This window comes from Arvicola amphibius, chromosome 4 (assembly GCF_903992535.2).
Source record: "Arvicola amphibius chromosome 4, mArvAmp1.2, whole genome shotgun sequence".
NCBI classification, from domain to species: domain Eukaryota; kingdom Metazoa; phylum Chordata; class Mammalia; order Rodentia; family Cricetidae; genus Arvicola; species Arvicola amphibius.
Window position 1 is genome coordinate 89,258,423 of NC_052050.1, and position 18,644 is coordinate 89,277,066.

At 51.4% G+C, this 18,644-nt stretch overlaps 2 protein-coding genes across 3 annotated transcripts in view; both read right to left on the reverse strand.

The window, feature by feature from the left end:
* The window catches only part of Axin1 (axin 1), a 53,668-nt gene extending 50,267 nt beyond the window's left edge, over nucleotides 1-3,401 (reverse strand). Inside the window, exon 1 of one of the 2 annotated variants that reach the window (XM_038328448.2) lies at nucleotides 3,150-3,401. The gene's annotated coding sequence lies outside the window, so the exon portion shown is untranslated. The remainder of the gene's footprint in view (nucleotides 1-3,149) is intronic. The other variant, XM_038328449.2, reaches the window with a different exon arrangement.
* An 11,910-nt stretch (nucleotides 3,402-15,311) lies between these two features.
* Mrpl28 (mitochondrial ribosomal protein L28) lies at nucleotides 15,312-18,407 on the reverse strand. Its single transcript, XM_038327866.1, has 5 exons — nucleotides 18,061-18,407; nucleotides 17,117-17,269; nucleotides 16,636-16,770; nucleotides 16,467-16,553; nucleotides 15,312-15,706 (listed from the first exon to the last, which is right to left on the reverse strand). Exons 1-5 carry the CDS (start codon nucleotides 18,346-18,348, stop codon nucleotides 15,596-15,598), a joined length of 774 nt encoding a protein of 257 aa, XP_038183794.1. The 5' UTR covers nucleotides 18,349-18,407; the 3' UTR covers nucleotides 15,312-15,595.
* Between the last annotated feature and the right edge of the window lie 237 nt (nucleotides 18,408-18,644).

An 18,644-nucleotide genomic window follows, 5' to 3' on the forward strand; every position in this document is an offset into this window, starting at 1 on the left:
TTAACAATCTCTGTATTACCTGTCTGCTCTATCACTTTTCATCCTTGACATGTCTCATAACATGAGCAATCATATAGCAAGATGTCCTCCCTGCTCTCCACAGCTAAGAGATCACCTTCCACACCATGGACCAGAGATGGAACGACACAGTCCACATACAGAGGCATCTCTCTGTGCATCATCAACATGGACAACTTTAGAGATCCAAAAAACTGTACTTGGCTGCTGATTTCTCTCTTAGGAGATTCCCTTCTGATAACAAATGGTGATTAGGAACTTAAGAGAGGCAGAAAAGTACAGAAAAATAAATAAAGTGCAAACACTTTTGCTAAAGAAGAATACAGGAAATACAGTTTAGATCCACCAGATGAAAACTATATAACCTACACTCTTAGAGATTAGAGAACTATAGTTTTTATTGCTGTGTACAGTATGCTGAAGGAACCAAACCTGTTTATATTTAGATAAGAACCTCTGCTATGATCTGTGGTCCTTTTTGCTACATCCCATGGGAGCCTAGAGAGTCCCTGAGCTCTAGCAATGCCTCTCAACCTATTCAAAGGGGGAGATAGCAACAGAGTCTGCCTTGTCCCGAACGTACCCACTAAAAGTGAGCTGGAGAGAGGCATATGGCAGGGTAGGATGTCCAGAACACTAAACAAGCCAGAGGATACAAAATGGAAGGATCATCCTGAGTCGAAGCTAGCCTAGACTACAAAATGAGAACCTAACTTAATAAATAAATAAAGCCAATGAACTGGCACACATCTGGAACCCCAGAACTTGCAAGGTGGGTGAAGAGTTCAAGATCTTGATCAAGAGATCAAGGTCATGGCCTGGGGATGTAGTTCAAATTGTAGTGTGCTGCCTTAGAAAGCTAAGGTGTGGGTTCTATCTCCAGACCCCCAATACTGCATAAAATAGAATGGTAGCCAGGCAGTGGTGGCGCACGCCTTTAATTCCAGCACTCAGGAGGCAGAGGCAGGTGGATCTCTGTAAGTTCGAGGCCAGTTTGGTCTCCAGAGCAAGTTCCAGGATAGCCAAAGCTACACTGAGAAATCTGTCTTGGAAACAAAACAAAAAAACTGAGTGGCAGTGCACACCTTTGAAAAGAGGGAGAAGCAGGAAATCAGGAACTCAAAGTTATTCTTGGCTACATAAGAGTTGGAGACCAGTCTGGGATACAAGAGACTCTCACAAAACAAAAACAGCACAATGTACATCTACAACTAAAAATAAGGGAGTGGCTCTCCCTGGTCACCACTCCATAGTGCTGAGCCCTGGCTTCCATGAAATCCATCTCGTGTTCATTCTCACACAATACACACTTTAACTGCTAACAATGCTGATGACTAGATTACTAATAGCTTGAAGGAAGAGGCACATACAAATAAAAGGTGGGTCACAATTATGACATTTCTACAGCTAATGACTTCTTAGGTAGGTTATAATCTCAGCCTCAGCAGGACCAGCCTGTTTCTTAAGGTCACATCCCCTATGACTATGGTCTCCTGCTGTTCAGAGCTCCCCACACCTTTCTTTAACCTCAATCACTTTCTGGGAGCTGTTTCCATGCAGTAAGCACCATGGATGTCTGACACACCACACTAGCCCATCATGCCTACCATGTTCTTATCTAGGCTATCACCACAGGAAAAAGGGCCTGCATCCCTGGCCACTTGTCTCTGGAAGTACATGAGCATTCCCACAAATTACTAACGCTAGCAACAGCCCAATTTCTATTAATCCCTGGGTTCCCACAGAGGACAGCTAGCATTTAAGGCACACACAGAAATACCACACATAAAGTAGCTATGAAAATTCAGTAAGAGTCCAACACCCGTAGCACCAAATATGGCCTCAAATTTGTAACCACCACCTATAAAGTGACTCCACAAGTCTGATATCATATTTAAAATTCCCTTTGACACTGTCAAAACACACAGCCCTGGGTATGTGTGTATATATTATTATACTCAAGCATAACTTCCAAGCTTATGATTTAGACTGAATGTGGAAGTAATAACGTGACTAGCATTATACCAACTATCCACTGATTAAGTTCTTGAGAGGTCAGGGCTATCATTTCCTATCTACTCCAGTCCTCCATCACATAAAGTCTTAGGGGCCAACATAACCCACTTTGTTTCTCTGAAAGATGCAGGACAAGTCAACACCTGCTGAGATATCAAACAAAATCCCTGAAGCTACAGTCTAAAACTGAAACCAGCTGGGGCTGCCTCTCTCAGGTAACGCTGGACTCCATGTTCTCCACTAGTCTGAGAGTAAAGGGAGGAGCGCACACATAGTGAGAACCCTTTGTAAGTTATCCGGAGATGAGCTGAAAAAAATCCAAGGCTGGTGGATTTTTTTTCTCTATATTGTCTTCATACCCAACTAAAAATGTGCAGCTGTGGGTTTTGGTTTTGGGGGATTTGCTTTGTTTTGGGGGAGAGGGTGAGTAAAGCATCATCCAGACAAGAAATGGATACCTGCACAACAGAGCGTCTGGCAAGTCGAACCACAGCAGAGTCACAGAGTGCCCTCCTCGCTCTCTTACCCACAGCAGAGTCACAGAGTGCCCTCCTTGCTCTCTTACTCATCCCTACTTTCCTTTACTTTTTCGCAGCGGTTGGGGGATGACGCAAAGGGAGGACACACACAGTCTGCCACCAGCACCTCCTCAACACCAACTCACCCACATCCTAAACGTGTCCCAGACCCGTGAACAACCGCAAGCACACCACACTCAGCAGAGACACATCCAGCTGAAGATCATTCTTAGAATCCTTGGTCTTCCTTACTCCCTTGTCCTGTTCACATAGGCCTACTATCCCCGTGCCCTACTACCAACCCCTTCCTTCCCTGGCACATCGGCCTCAAAAGTCATTCACCCCATATGCCCAGCATACCACGCAGCCCCCACGCCTCTATACGTACTGCGGAGCCTGCACCTCTCCTACTCAGTCTCCCCGCGCAGAGCACAACCTCGCACATCGCGGGCCGCGCTCCGACACGCCTCCCGCCCGCAACCCGCGCGCCCCTCTCTTCCGGGTCCGGGTCCGCCGGCCTAGCGCGGCCTACTCCCGCAGCCCCGGGCAGCAGGCCTCCGCGCCACAGGAGCGCGCCCGCCGGCTCCCACTACTCACCAGCGCGCGGCGGCTATGGAGGCGCGGCCCGGGGCCTGGCTCCTGGCCTGGCGAGGCCCATGCGCTCAGCGGCGGATCGAAGGGCCGGCCACGGCGGGGGCGCGGCCCTGGGGGACCCCCATCGCGGCGGCGGCTCGGCGACCTGTGGCCCGGAGGAGGCGCGAGGAAGGCCGCAGAGCGCCGCCAAGCCCCGGCTGCTCACTCTCACCGGCCCGCTCTAGAAGGGAGGCTCCAGCCCGACCCCAGCGGGCTCCTGCGGCGGCGGCGGCGGCGGCGGCGGCGGCGGCCGCAACGGCCGCAAGAGCTTCCCTGAGCCGGGAGCCTGAGCCCAGAGCGCTGAAGCCCAGGCCCGAGCGCCCCCGCCGGCGCCGCCCGGAAGTGCGGGGGCGGGGTCGCGGTGTGGAGCGGGGAGGCTTTGGGCGGAGCCTCAGTGTGGAGGCAGGATCGAGGCGTGGGGCGGGGCTTCTCACAGGGGGCGGGATGGGAGGCAGAGGACCAGAAGAGTAAGGGGCATGATCTTGAACTGGAGGCGGGGCTGAAGCCATAGTCAGAGTCGGAAACTGGAGCAGTCAGGGTCTTGCTCTGGTAGAGGCGGGGCGTAGGCCAGAAGTTCGGCTGGGACTTAGTCTGGGAGGACGCCCAATGGGGCGGCGACTATAGCTTGTCCCGAAAGGTGGCATGGGAAACTTAGCCCTGGGCGCGCTCAACAACTATGGCCATCACCAAGCCCTGGACTAGTGCACCGAGGACAGAGCGCCCAAGTCTGAACTGACACGCCCAGTCGCAGGTGCTATCCTGAAAGGGCTTCTGGGTACCCGGACGCCCTTCACACACTTACACAAACATCCTGTCTCTAAGACTTCTCTCACTGAGATTACGGACCTGAGTCTGCAAACCCAACAGGCCAACTCCATGTTGCCTCACCGCAGGCTTCAGGACACAAGGCCACAGCATCAGGCGCATAGAAGCCCAGCTCGCTACTTGGCAACAGCCCCTAAAACTGCTCTGGGGTACTACCCTGTCAGGATCAGCACAACTGGAAGGTATTGTTCAGGCCTCAACCTTCTGCCAGCCACTCCCCAAGGGAAGGATGTATTATTGCCCTTGCGAGTGTCATCTACCATGCCGATCAGAACTCCACAGATGAGCTCCCCACACCTCTCAGGAAGTCCATTTTCCCAACAGGAGGTTGCATCTCAGGCTCAGCGCACACCCACCCAGGGCTCACCCTGGCCAAGGACTCCTGGCACCCACATTCTTTCAGAACCTCTCCTGTTGGCGCCCCATACCACCTATCCAGGCTGCATCTGCAGTTGGCCATCTACATGCTTCCCTGTGCACGATGCTATTAGTAATGCCACTACCGTGCTTTCTCCTAGACACTGTTCACTCTCCTTGCCTGTCCTTTATCCTTCATGGCTCCCAGGCTTAAGACTTCTGAACTCACGGACCATCTTCCACACAGCTGCGTGAGGTGATTCTAACCCTGCCACCTGCCTCTGGGGAGGATTTTGCATAGTGCCAACGCTCAGGGTTGCTATGTATAGAGAAGGGACCCCTTAAACTATAGCAACCAAATTCCCATCCTAAACCCATCTCTGAGCCTCAGGGCAGGGGCTGGGATACAGACAGTGCTGTACTGCTAAGTCAACATAGCCCCATTCAGATCCCAGCAGCAGGTTTCATGTTCACACATGCCCAAGTAACACAGTTCCAGCCAGGGTCCAGGGCCCCTTGCAGCTCCTGTCCCAGACCATTCAGCCTCATATCATTAGAAGAAACAGTTAGGGCCACTGATTGAGCATAGATATCCTTGGTATTGGAGTGCCTCCCCACTCCCAAACCCGGGCCCCAACGCTTGCCTTGATTCTGTAGAGCTGTTGCTGCGGCCAGGCCAGGCTCTCGGGATCAAGTCCACGTCCGTCCTCCTGCTAGCCCACGGTGGTGGGTATCCCCAAGCCCTGGGACCAGAATAGGAGCCTCGGACCTCCAGCTCCTCGGGGCCCCTGCCCTGCAGGGACAGGAAGGGAATCAGGAAGCCTGGAGGAAATGCAACAGCCTGCTAAGGTGGGCTGTGGGGTGGCCATGGAGGAAGAATTTCAAATAGGGGGTGGATGTTAAGGAGGGTAGACCAGAGGAGGGAATTCCACCAAGGGCTAAGTTATAGAGACCTTGAGGGAATTCCTGAAGTGAGGAGAAAGAGGACGGCACCTGGGAACCTTGTTTCTGGGAGACAGGTGCCGTCCTATACGTGGGGCAATCCACCCAGAATCGCCACTAGCAGCTTCAACTTAACTTTCATGGCATTTGTTCGGGCTTCTTCTCAGGAACCGAAGAGGGTTTAAAACAAACTCATGAGCAGAAGTTACTTTCTTCAGTGTAGACATAGAAATAATCTACATGGTTTCTGAAGCCTTTATTTGCCCCTATGATTGAGGAAGACTGTTTATGAGCAGAGATACAAAGAAAGTCATCCGGCACCCGATTGAGGAAGACTGTTTATGAGCAGAGATACAAAGAAAGTCATCCGGCACCCACTGGCATGTGTCTGGCCTGGTGATACATGGCAGGAAAACCCACAGCAGAGGGCCAACTATAGAAATGAATAGCCACTGCTCATGCCCAGCTTAGGAAGAAAGGACAAGAAGGGACCATTCTGATTCCCAATTCTCGGGGAAGAGGGGAGTCTCAGGCTCAGCTGGTTTCTAACTGTCTGTCCCTTACCCCCTCTACCCAGTGCAAAGGTATAGCAGGTAGTGGTGGCTTGACAACTGAGTTCCCAGAAGGGAGAATGAAGACTTGTATTTTTTTTTTTTTTTTTTTTTTTTTTTTTGGTTTTTCAAGACAGGGTTTCTCTGCAGCTTTTTTAGAGCCTGTCCTGGACCTAGCTCTTGTAGACCAGGCTGGCCTCGAACTCACAGAGATCCGCCTGCCTCTGCCTCCCAAGTGCTGGGATTAAAGGCCTGCGCCACCACCGCCCGGCAAGACTTGTAGTTTTAAATGGTTCATTTACAATTCTGGAATAAGGCAGCCATCTATAGCCAAAGTGGCTCAGAATGCTCAGAGGACTTGGGTGGCCCAGCTCCCTCCCCGTTGGCCAGCTGCTTTCCTGCCTTATGCCGAATCCTGGCCTCCGCCTCATCCCACACATCTTTTTCCACCATTTCTAAGATTGGGGCTGGAGGACTGGGGTGGAGGTGGGGTGGCCAGGGCCTCTCTGCCTAATGGAGGACAAAGAGCTTGAGACCCAGCAGTGAGGAGAAAAGCTGCAGTGCCACAAACACAGATGCTAATTCTTCTGTCACAGTACATGTGTCTGTGAAGGCAGGAGGAATAAGAGCCTATCAAAGAAGACTCATATAGGCCCCTGGTAGGAAACAGAATTATCAAAGGGTTCTTCCCACGTCCCCTCCAAAACAGAGTCTCACTGTATAGCACAGGCTGGCCTTGAACTTGTGATCCTCCTGCCCAAGCTTTCCAAGTACTAGATATACAGGAGTGAAGGTGTCAGTATATCCCGCATGAGTTTTACTTTATTCTTTATTCTTCATGAATGTGCTACAGTAACATTACCATTACAGTTACATGGAAGCCTCAGCAACTCTGCAGTGGCTGCCACCTTCCAATTGGCATCAATGTATAATAGCCAAGTGAGCTCCTGAAAGATGCAACTGCTTGCTCATGGGCAGCGTTAGCTTGTGTGTTCCTGTGTTCACTCCAGTCTAGGGCCTCAGGAGGTCTTAACTGTACCAGAAGCCACCTTGGCACTGGCAAGACCCTTGACAGATTTGTTTGTTCATTTATTTGTTTGCTTGTTTATATGCCTATGGGCATAAGATGTTCAGGGCCCATATGTAGAGGTCAGAGTACAACTTTGGAAGTTGGTTCTCTTCTTCTGCATGTGGGTCACCAGGACTGAACTCAGGTCATCAGTCTCAGCAGCAAGCTCCTGTACCTCCGGAGCCATTTTGCTGGCCCCAGGTTCTTCCTCCCCTTGTATCACTCCTGTGATGTGCTCTGAACTAGCATGTTGCTTTACTCTTGCTGTTTGTGTTTTGCCCAACAGGAGCACAGCTGTCCTAAATGATATGGTTCAGCATGGCTGCTGTGCTAACCACTGTTGACACTTCTAAATAATGGGTTATATGCCAGCCACCATCGCAATGGAGGGTTCTGATGGCTCCTGCTTCAGAATGCTGTTTCAGCTGAGTATCTGCCTTCCCCTCCCAGGTAAGGAGCACTCATCCCCAGAGGAGTAGAGAATGAATCACTCTGCCTTGCTAGCATGGTCTCTTCAGAAATGGACACTGGGGTCAGTTTGTGCCCTCTGGGTTATTATATGTCCCAGGCCCAGTCAGGTGGTACCATGCTTATCCCCTGGGTTAGACTCCAGCGGTACTCACGGCCATGCCTTCCTCCCTCCAGCAGACCTGGCCCAGCATACCATTTCCTGTGCTCACTCCAGTCTAGGGCCTCAGGATGCAGCCTCCAGGAGTCAAGGACCAGTAAGGCAGGAAAGCGGTGTAAACAGGCATGAGGGTAGTGCTGGGCCAGCTCTCCACTTAAGTGAATCCCAAGACGTAAACCCTTCCAGGATACTATCGGCACCTTCTTATTGGGATGCGACTCCCTACTGTCTTAGTCATCCACACTGCTGTTCTGGTGAGCTCTAGCCCTCAGGACTAGAGCATCTGGGCAAAGGTGAATATAGACACCAAGTAAATCAGGGTCAGAAGTTAGGCATGGAGGGTGGGGAGTCTAAATCAGCCATCTTTTTGATATCCCAGCCCTAGGACCCAGTAGGGGAAGGCAGCCTTCCACCAAGCCCAACACCTCCCCCAACTAGGGAACTTTAGGAATGGCACCAGCTACTCTGGAGACTTGAGTCCCTGCTGTGTCCGAGTAGAATGTCCTTGACAAAGTGAGGACCCTCAGTGTTCCATGTACAACTCTGCCTGGATAAACTAGGGAGCAGGAGAAAGTCCACTACTATGACCTAGTATACCTGAGAAAGAGGAAGGAGCCTGGCGCTCCCTAACCTCAGCACAGTTTCCCAGAGTAAGTAGTGGAGACAGGTCCTGGTGGAGACAGGTCCTGGTAGCGCCAGGTCCTGAAGATACTCTGGAGGTGCTCGCTCATACTTCCCCACACAGCCTCAGGTCACTCCTCTTTCTGTAATGGGCACATATTACCTCCTGTTCCCTCCCTGGATGTCCTGTGTCATCCTTCCCAGCTTCCCATCACATCTTCACAAGCCTTTCTGTTCCCAGGTACTCCTGCACCCTGTATTGGGTATTGGTTTTCCTTAGGTCTGACTCAGCTCAGTGGCCCCCACAAACTTGTACAGTCCCAGTGGCCGAAAGCCACCCATCCAGCAGGTGGCTAAGGGACATCCTGACAGTGAAAAGGTGAAAGGTATCACCTAGGGAGGCTAGGGGCCCACACCTTCGGCCTATTTAGGCCCCTCCTTCAACCATCCATCCTCTATATTGCTGTCCTGAGATGTCTCTCTCTGCTGCCTAGGAACCTTGTGGCCAGCAGCGGCCAAGTTCTAAGTATGTGATTATGTATGCTGGGGTCCCTCCAGCCCCTTTGTTGCTGCAGAATCTGTCTTGGCAAACAAAAGTGCACTGGATTAGCCACAGTGGATTAAAAGATTTGCTTCTCAGAGTTTACCTAACAACCTACCAATCACATCGACAGCAGCTTTCAACCCCCGGGATGCATTTACCAAGCCAGCTGAGAGTTCATGGCCTATGGGCAGCAGGACCTGGTTGCAGTAGTTATATACCCAGACACAGCTCGTCCTCACACACAGCATTGCCATGGCCCAGCATGGCTTCCCAGCTCCTACAGGCTCCTTGGGGGTAGACTTAGGGGAAGAAACAGGATGCAAGTAAAAGGTGGAGGCCCAGAAATGGGGACTAGGTCTATCCAGGACTGCCTCCCAGAGGATGTATTAGGCACCAGGCCTCTCCCGTGCCTAGCCTGGCACCCAATGCATTCACGCATGTCATACATAGTAGCAAGGACAGAAGCAACATGGAGGGCGGCCACAGGAGGCAGGTGATAACACCAGGCTCTTCTTTGCTGTGGCACATGGCCCCTCCACTGTCACCTCACAGCATGTGCTCCTATACACTTGCACACATATGTATGCACACACACACACACACACACACACACACACACGTACACACGCGCGCGCGCACACAGACGACACACACACACTCACACTCTCTCACGGGCATGCCCCTTTGATCTCCGAAGGGGACTCCATTGACAAGCTCTTAATCGCAGCTGCCTGTGCAGGGCTGTGCTCTGAAGTCCCGAGTAATGGGATTTTGTGCTTCTGATCTATCTGGGCTGGCTGCTCCCCCTGTTATAGGTGGACACTTTTTTTTCCGTTGCTTCTTTTTTCCCCTTATTGAAAAAAAATTGCTCCTTAAACCGTGCCGATTTGAAGCGGCTTGTCGCCGAGCCCAGGCATGGTAGTCAGGACACCAAGGGCCTGGGCTAGTCAGGGGGTCTTTGAAGCTGCCTGTGTGGAATCTGACATGAGAGACCAACCAAGGCGGTTTTCGGGCCCGTGGTAGTGTGGTGTGGCTCCATTCTGCTCAAAGTCTTTCTTTTGTCTCCTCCCTTGACCCTTCTACAGACCATGTGGGGTGAAGATCCAAAGTGAAGGTTCGGTGGGAGAGTGTGTGTGTGCTGAGGGTGGGTAGGCTGAGGGCAGGGCCACAACCACAAGAACAATGGGCTACAAGGACCACCTACATCCACCTGTCCACCCATTCTTCCATTCATCTGTCCACCCGCCTGGCTTACCTCACCTGCCTGGCTCCAAGTGCCTGATCGCGCCCCACTGTCCCGCTGTCCGCCATGATGGGCTTGGCTGTCCGTCCGAGCACTTTCAGCCACTCCAGGAAGCGGGTCCCTGCTCTTGGCCACTGTGTGGCTGGGAGGCAGAAGCGTGACTCTAGGCTGCAGCTCAGGCTCCTGCCGCCTATTGGCTGAGGCAAGGACCAGATGACGGGCCTCAGAACCCTATGGTAGCCATGGCAACCAGCCCCTTTAGACACCGCCACCCCCCAAGCCACTCCTATCTGCAGAGGGAGCAGGCAGTGCTACCAGTGGTCCCATGCCAGTGTCCCTTCAGAGGGGCACTGGGAGTGGCTATATAATAACTGTCCCCACACTAGCTATTAAGCATTTTTGTTATATGTTTCATACATGTCCCATGTGAAGGGGTCTCTGTCCACCCCATAGCCTTTCCTGAGATGTAACATGTCCTACTTGATTTCCTGGCTGAGGTACAAATGATATTTGGAACCCCTACTAAAAAAAGGACTTCAGGTCAGGCTTGCCCCAGGGGCTGAAGGCCAGTCCTACACTGGTAAAAAAACAAAACAAAACAAACAAACAAACAAAAACATTGAAAAGCGGGGAATGGTAGGCAGTGGGAAGAACAGGGAGAACCCCACCCAGTCCTAGGTCAAAAGATCCAAGTTTTTGGCCTACCTCAGATGGAAGTTTGTCAACACTGTCTCTGCTCACAAACCTCTCTACATTCTTACTTGGCAAAATTCTGGAACCCTTCTCTGGGTACAGGGACTTCTGGAAAACAACGTACCACCAGACCCAACTAATAATAGTCACCAGCAACACATTTAAGGATACCCCAAGAACAGAGATTCTTAGCAAGAGTATGCTGTATCACCCCTCGATGGACTGGCCATCCTGATTACAGGCCTTTGAGCAACCTTGAAGTCACCAACATCCCAGTTCTGTGACATTCAGAAACAGCCTAGTCTGTTCAAACAGCTCTGGGAATAGCCATGTCTAAGAGCCCTGCAAAGGTCTTGAGAACTCTCAGACTGCATCTCATTTCCTAGGTAAAGCCCAGACCACATCCTCAGGGTTTCCAGGAACAGGTATGATTCTCTAGGTCCTTAGAGAATGCCAGAGCCTGGCAGGTCCCAGGAACCTAAGTGGCCAATGAAAAGTGCCCTGCCAAGACTAGAGAGATCAAAGGGTCAAGAGAACCTGAAACATGGGTGGAGTGGTTCTTACATCCACGGCTGAGAACAACCAGGGCTGGTCTTAGGGATCCAAGCTTGGAATAGTAACTCAGTGACCAGTCCCAGCATGGCTCATGGCTCAACTGCTTCACACAAGTCAGGCTAGTGTCTCCTGAGCTGCTGACACAGGATAGTACCTGAACTCGAAGGGTCTCCTTACCACGTTGGAGACCAGCAGTAGATAAGTCTCATCAATGGGCAGGGTATGAGTGATGAACAGGAAGGCAGCCTGGGCCAGCTGCTGTGGGAAAGAGTCTATTCTACAACACAGTGTGAACCTAAGGAGACGGAAGTGAGCTGCAGCAGGTGAGCTGGGGTGATGTGGGAGCTCCTCCTGCTGACTGAGCTCTTCTGGTCCAGCGATCCAGCTTAGGATGGCTCAGAATGGACAAAAGACCTGGGCACTATACAACCTGACCTGTGTTTGCAGGGCAGGAAGGGTTCAAGTTGCCAGGAAACCATGGTGTTAGCACAGACCAAGGCGGATAGGTAGACTGTCATGCACAGGCAGGGGTGAAATCAGAGTGAACCTCCAGTGGCTTCCTGGGCTCAGAGTGCTGACGGGGCACAGAACAGGGTCAAAGGTATCTAAACCACCCCTTAGAGCCTGCCCACCCACCCCTACCCCCCTAAATACCTCTGTACGATTCAGCACATAGGTGAGACTCTCAGACAAGTCAGGAAGAGCTCTGGGCTGGGTTACCTCATGACATTTCACCTGTAAGTGCCAGAGGTCCTTTCCGGCCTTGGTCTCATTTCTAAATGGAATGATGAAGTCACAGCTGCTCAGGTCTCCACTGCCCAGCCCCAGTGTGCAGGAATAGCACAGCAGCAACAGAACAGCCTCCTACCTTTGTCACCATGGCCAGCTACAGTCCTTTTGACATGAAGGCTGCCCTCAGACTGTTGTCATAAAACATGGCAGGGAGTTATCCCTGCCTTTTGCAGGTTAGTATTACTACCTCCCCCCACACACACCCAGTGCAGGCTCTGACACACAGAGCAGATGGACAGGATGGTTCTTGGGGTACAGAAAGAACCAGGGAGAGCAGCTAAGGAAGCTGAAGTGGAGGTTCAGGACTCGTGAGAGGCAAGGAAATGAGCGGAGAGCTACTTCCCAGACAGTTTCCCACGGCTTGCATCTCAGTCCTTATTCCTTGTGTGGTTTGTATTACTATCACAGGCTTGCCTCAGTGTGAATGTGCATGCATGTGTGAGCAGGGACACTCGCTCGATGTTACCCCACTCCCATTCTGCAGCAAGCTGGAACCCCCTCAGCCCACTCAGAAGGCAGGACAGCGGTCTGTTTGGGGCCTACCTGACTCATTTTACTGGGGAAGGAGATAAGTTAATCATTTGCTATGGAGCATCACAGTTTTCTAACTCAAAATGTTTCTAAAGTTGGGCATGGCTCACATCTATAATCTCAGAACTCAAGAGGGTGAGGCATTAAGTTTGCCTCAAATTCAAAGCCTTCCTGGGCTAAAGTGAGACCCTATCTTAAAAACAAACAAACAAAAAAAAAACCACAGCAACAACACAACAACAACAAAAAAAAAGCAAAAACAAAACCAAAAAAAGTTATTTGTGAGGATATGAGGAAGAAATAAACACCACACTCCGCTACAATGGGGCTATTCTGAGAATCAAGGTCAGGGCCACACCAGAGTGCACCTCAGTTCTGCCTGGCCTTCTACAGGAAAATGGAACAGCCTTAGAATTCAGTAGTAGAGACTAGCAGTGACTTGCTCAGGCCAGACTCAGCAACTGGCACACCAATGGCCAGCCTGAGCAATTTCTCAGCAACCCCCAATCCCTGGTCCAGAACCACATCCTCAAATCACAGCATGTGGCATATGATCACTTGCCTGGAACACAATTCCCAAACTGGCAGGCAGGGCCAGACTTGAGTCTGGCCCCCGACCTATTCTGACTGTATCAAGGCAGCTACAGGTCTCTTGAGGCCCCAGGAAACAAAAAACAAGAAATCCCACAGGACCCAGCCCAGCCTAAGGGTGTAGAACATCTACAGTTCCAGCCCTTGGAAGAGACAAGACCTGAGGATCTGGAATTCAAGGCCAACCAGGGCTACGTAGTGGGACTCTGTCTCCAAAAGAATAAGCAACAGAAAAATTTACACAGGTCCTGCTTAACACAGGCCTTGGCAGTGAGAAAGGAGATAATCAGGCAGGTAGCTGGCTGAACCAAGGCAGACAGTGAGGACAACAATTACATACCCTACCTGGAAGAGATTAGTTTAATGTAGGAGACTCAAATTTAAAGCCAGTGATGTGGGCACCATACTAATGATTTATAAACTACTAGGCAAGGTCTTGTGGGTTCACCAAGGCAATAGCTGTCCGAGTATTGTTTGCTTTGGGTTTAAAAAAAATTACACACACACACACACACACACACACACACATATATTTGGACACAGGGTTTCTCTGTGTAGCCCTGGCTGTTCTGGAATTAGCTCTGTACACCAGGCTGGCCTTAAACTCATAGAGATACACCTGACTCTGCCTCCAAAGTACTGGGATTAAAGGCAGGTACCACCACTGCTCAGCTGGTAAAAATAAATTTATTTATTTACTGTTTTTCCCCCCCAAGACAGGGATTCTTTATGTTACAGCCCTACCTATCCTGGAACTCACTCTGTAGACCAGGCTAGCCTCAAACTCAAAGATCTGCCTGCCTCTGCCTCCCGAGTGCTAGGATTAAAGGCATGCGCCACCACTGCCCAGCTAAAAAAAAAATTTAAATTACAGTCAGCGAGATGGCTGAGCCAGGAAAGACACTTGCCATCTAGCTTAATGTCCTGACTTTGATCCCTGGAACCCACATGGTAGAAGGGAAAGAATCAACTCTCAAAAGTTGTCCCCTGACCTCCACATGCATGCCATGGGCACGTGCAAGCACACATGCACACTAAATAGATGTAATTAAAACTTTTTAACCGAAGAAATTATACACAGGGGCTGGAGAGATGGCTCAGAGGTTAAGAGCACTGCTTGCTCTTCCAAAGGTTCTGAGTTTAAATCCCAGCAACCACATGGTGGCTCACAACCATCTGTAATGGTGTCTGGTGCCTTCTTCTGGATAGCAGGCATACATGCAGGCAGAACACTGTATACATAATAAATAAAATCTTAAAAAAAGGAAAAAGAAAAAAGAACTATACACAAAGCAAGAGTAGTATGTGCTACACCTACACAGGGGAAGAAAGGCCAGAACAGACAGTAAATCTGAGGTGCACCCCTTGGGCTCTGACCCCAAGGCAAGCCCTGATCCCCATGGCTCTCTGTGCAGACCCTCTTACACTGGCAGAATGGTTCCATGCCAGTTTTGGATTGGGCATTATGAACACAATCAAGCACTAGCACTCCTATCGCTCCCCCTCAGAGGACCCCAAAGTCCTACAGCCAGTGGCCAGGCCCAGGTCAAGCAAGTACTTAATGTTCCCTTTTATACCAGCCAGGTGTGGTGATCTGGGAACTCAGTTCCCACTACCACCTCATCTTCCTCCACACACAACTGAGGAGACCCTCCCTGTCTTCCCCAGAGAAAGGAATAGGTTTCAGTGTTGCTGCCTCTGAGCCACCAGCTCTCATGGCAAGAGGCCCCAAGGTCATTGGCCTGCCTTCCTACCCCAAGCCACAGCCCCAACCACCAGGTAGAGGGAAGCAGTTAAGTACGGGGATGCTGAAGTCATGGCCTTTAAGCCCACGTGGCCCCATTTCCTGAATCACTGAAGCTCTAAACCCAGGAAGCTTTCCCCTTTAGCTCTGCAGGGCATACTGCAGAGGCCTGTGCCAGGCCCCAGACTACTTCCTGTGCCCTGGATAACATTCTGGAACAGGTAGGGATGTACACTGGGAGAGAAGCAACTCCATCTTGCTGTACCCTTGATGCCTCAACCACGAGGAACCTCTTCTCTAAGGAAGTTAAGCAACACAGGGGACCTCAGTCTCCACAGCTCAGCAGGGCCAACAGCTACAGCTGGACAGTGCAAATAGTCCCCCTGGGTTTCTGTGACAGGGGAATGACCAGGCCGAGAACACACAGAAGGACTGCAGACTCCCAAGCAAACCAGCACACTTTACTGTGGCTCAGACTGCCTCGGACTTATTCCAAGCCCAAGAACTACAATGCTGTAAGTACTTGACCAGCTTGGACAGGCATCTGCTCCACTCCAGGCCCCCAAAAGTCCTGGCACAGAGGGTTCTCTGAACAGTCTACTACAGGAGCTGTGTGGTCAGCACATGCCAAGCAGGGTTCACCCACTGCCCACAGGTGGTCCTTGTGCCCACCCCAACTGTGTCCACGATGCTAAAAGCCCACAGGAAAGGCTGAGCCCGGAGTTCAGGCGCGGTCACCAGCTTTCTTCTGCACCACTGCTGGCCTGGACAGAACCTGCTCCTGAAGCCGCTGGACCAGCTCCTCTACGTAGACCTTGAACAGGGGTACAGGGTCCTGAAGGGGAAAGGTCATGGTAAGGCTCAATGTAGCCCAGAGATGGAGCACTAGGGAGGGTGGTAGCCAGCCGCTTCTAGCTGAACATGGGAAGAAAATGGGGTATGGGAGAGCCGGAGATAGCCAAAGTCATGGACAGCCAGGGCTACATAGAGATCCAGTCTTGGAAAAAAAAAAAAACAACAAAAAACAAAACAACAACAACAACAAAAAAAAACAAGCAGGGCGGTGGTGTTGCACATCTTTAATCCCAGCACTCGGGAGGCAAAGACAGGCGATCTCTGTGAGTTCGAGGCCATTCCTCAAACTAGTTCCAGGCCAGGCTCTAAAGCTACAGAGAAACCCTGTCTCGAAAAACCAAAAAACAAACAAACAAACAAACAAACAAACAAAAAAAACAAAGACTGCATGTCATCCTAGAGGGCAGAGAGCCTAACCACCAGAACAGGATTGCTTTCTCTTGACACCAAGGCTTCCCTGTACTGATGGCTACCACAGGCTTTAGACGTTTCTGGGAAACAGACACAAAAGGAAGATCCTAGGGGATGCTGAGTGGCCAAGTAAACACTCAGTGCTAAAGGTCCCTAAGCATCCAGCGGAAGCAAAGAAAGGACTTCAGGAGAGGAACCACGCCATGCTTCGTCAAAGTGGCAGGAGCCAAATATATAGCATCACTTAAGTGCGGCAGTCCCCAAATGCTAGTCTCTGTCCAAAGCAGCTCCCATTACTCGACCTCAGTGGCCAGTTCCCAGGTGCTCACCTTTTCCTCCAGGAGCCTCTGTTTCTCCACAGCCTCCTCCAGCGTCAGGCCAACCCACTCAGCCTCTGCCTCCGGGATGACAAAACTCTGAGCAAGCAGAAAAAAGACTCGATGAAGTGCAGGCCAGGCCAGAAGCCTCAGGCAGCGAGCAGGATGGGGAAACTCTGACCTTGTACTTCTCATAGATGGCTAGTCTCCGTTCGGGGTCATCAGGGTGTAACTGGGGGTCCTGGCGAGCAAGCCTCAACAGCATCCCTCGCTTCAGGTCCATGCCAAACTTGGAACACAAGTCTTCCTTTGGGGTCTGGCAGAAGATTCACATAGGGCCAGGTGCTATAGCAGGGTCCCACCCACCCTACCAGCTGACCCTGCAGGTTCCTCTTCAGAATGCCAAGAGAAGAGTAATCAGTGGTGGTACAACCATTCACAAGTGACCTTCCTGAAAGCAGGACTGGGACTGCACCAAAGAGCAAGCGGGCCCACTGGGTTTTGCTAAGACTTGTAATAGGTAGTCTGGGTGCCATGTACTCCCCCTCACACACACACACACACACACACACACACACACACACACACTCACACACCCCATACATTCTGCTCTGCACCTCCCTTGACTGACAAGACTCTGTAGTGCACTAACCCCTGCTTGCCTTGAGAATATAGAAGTCGAACCCGTAGGCCTCATCAATGAGATCCAGGGTCCTCATGGTCACAGTCACGGTGAACTTCTTGTCCAGGATTTCACTGTAAAGCTCCCGAGTGAACAGCTGAGGCTTCCACACCTTCTTCACCTTCGCCGAGAGCTGAGCGTGCAAGAGAGACCTGTTGATGACTGCTGGGGTGCTTCACTACAGACCAAGTGAGCCCCCAAAACACCCTCTGGGAGCTGGGCTATGTGAGCTTGCCCTCCACAAAACCGCTGCTGCTGGACAGGGATCCTGGGGCTGGACCTGGATGCTCACATACACGTCTGCTTTTCTCCAGCTAGCCCTCATGCTGCTTGTATGTGTTCCAGATGCTGGCACAACTGAACAACTGCCACAAGCCAGCGAGTGGCATCCTGGAAGGCGTTAAACACTCTCCTCCCACAACACTTAGCTAGGAGTAGTGTTCCACCAGAATGATCGATCGATTCCAGGCTCCGGACTTTGTAAGCTGCCTGAATCCAAATATCTCAGTTTATCATTTTTATGTGGGAGGAGCAAAGGTCTCCTGTCACAAGAATTAGACAAATGCTCATAGAAACTGGCAGATGACAACCAGAGCTCACCTCTCCCTCCTCTTCAGCACAAGCCTCAAATCTATCCGTCCTTTCATCTCTGTGGTGCTAGAAATTTGAACCCAAGACCTCAAGCTAGGAAATCACCCTGTTCCGTCGCAGCCCCACTCCATCCTTAATCTTGATGGCTACCTGATCAGGACCACCCCACTTCAGGACCCCACTTGACGCTGTCATTGGAGTTTTTTCCAAATTCTCGCCGCTCCACTTGTTAGCATGATCCGTAAGCCAAGCGCTTGTGTCAGCCAGGCAGACGGTCTGCAGCGCCCAGAGCAGAGCCTGCCCAACACAGCATGCATAACAGCCCGCACCCACCTTGTCGTTGTTGGCATATCTGTAGCCCAAAATCAGGCCCTCTCCACCCCACAGCCCCTGCTGGGACTCTGGAGGGTAGTGAACTGAAATGGGTACGTCCTCAACTCGCTCGCGCTGCCCGTTCTTCGGGTTGATCTTGAACTTGACTCCGTGAGGTCTGTAGTGTACCGGGGTGGGGGTTCGTTCTTCTTCCAGCGAGCGCAAGAAATGGGCGGGCAAGCGCGCATAGATGCCCTGCCGCAGCCGCAGCTTCTGCCACAGGTACACAGGATACTTGTGCAGAGGCATTGCGTGACCCTCTACCTCTGAAAGTTGCGCGCTCGCGTCCGCCGGAACCGGATCCGGAAGAGCGTCGCCGAACGCGTCCCTTTGCTCACTGCCGATTGGTAGCAATGCCCATCCATCTAAAACAGTCCCTTTGCCACAGCCTTCTTTAGGAACCGTGGGAAATTATCTAAGACTGCAATGGTTTAAGGTACCGTCTACCAAGTGCAGCCCGGGAGTTCCCTAGCAGCTTTGGCAGGCCTGTTAGAAATGGGGTCCAGCCTCCCTTTCCCTCCAGGGACGCAAGAAGAAAAACGTAA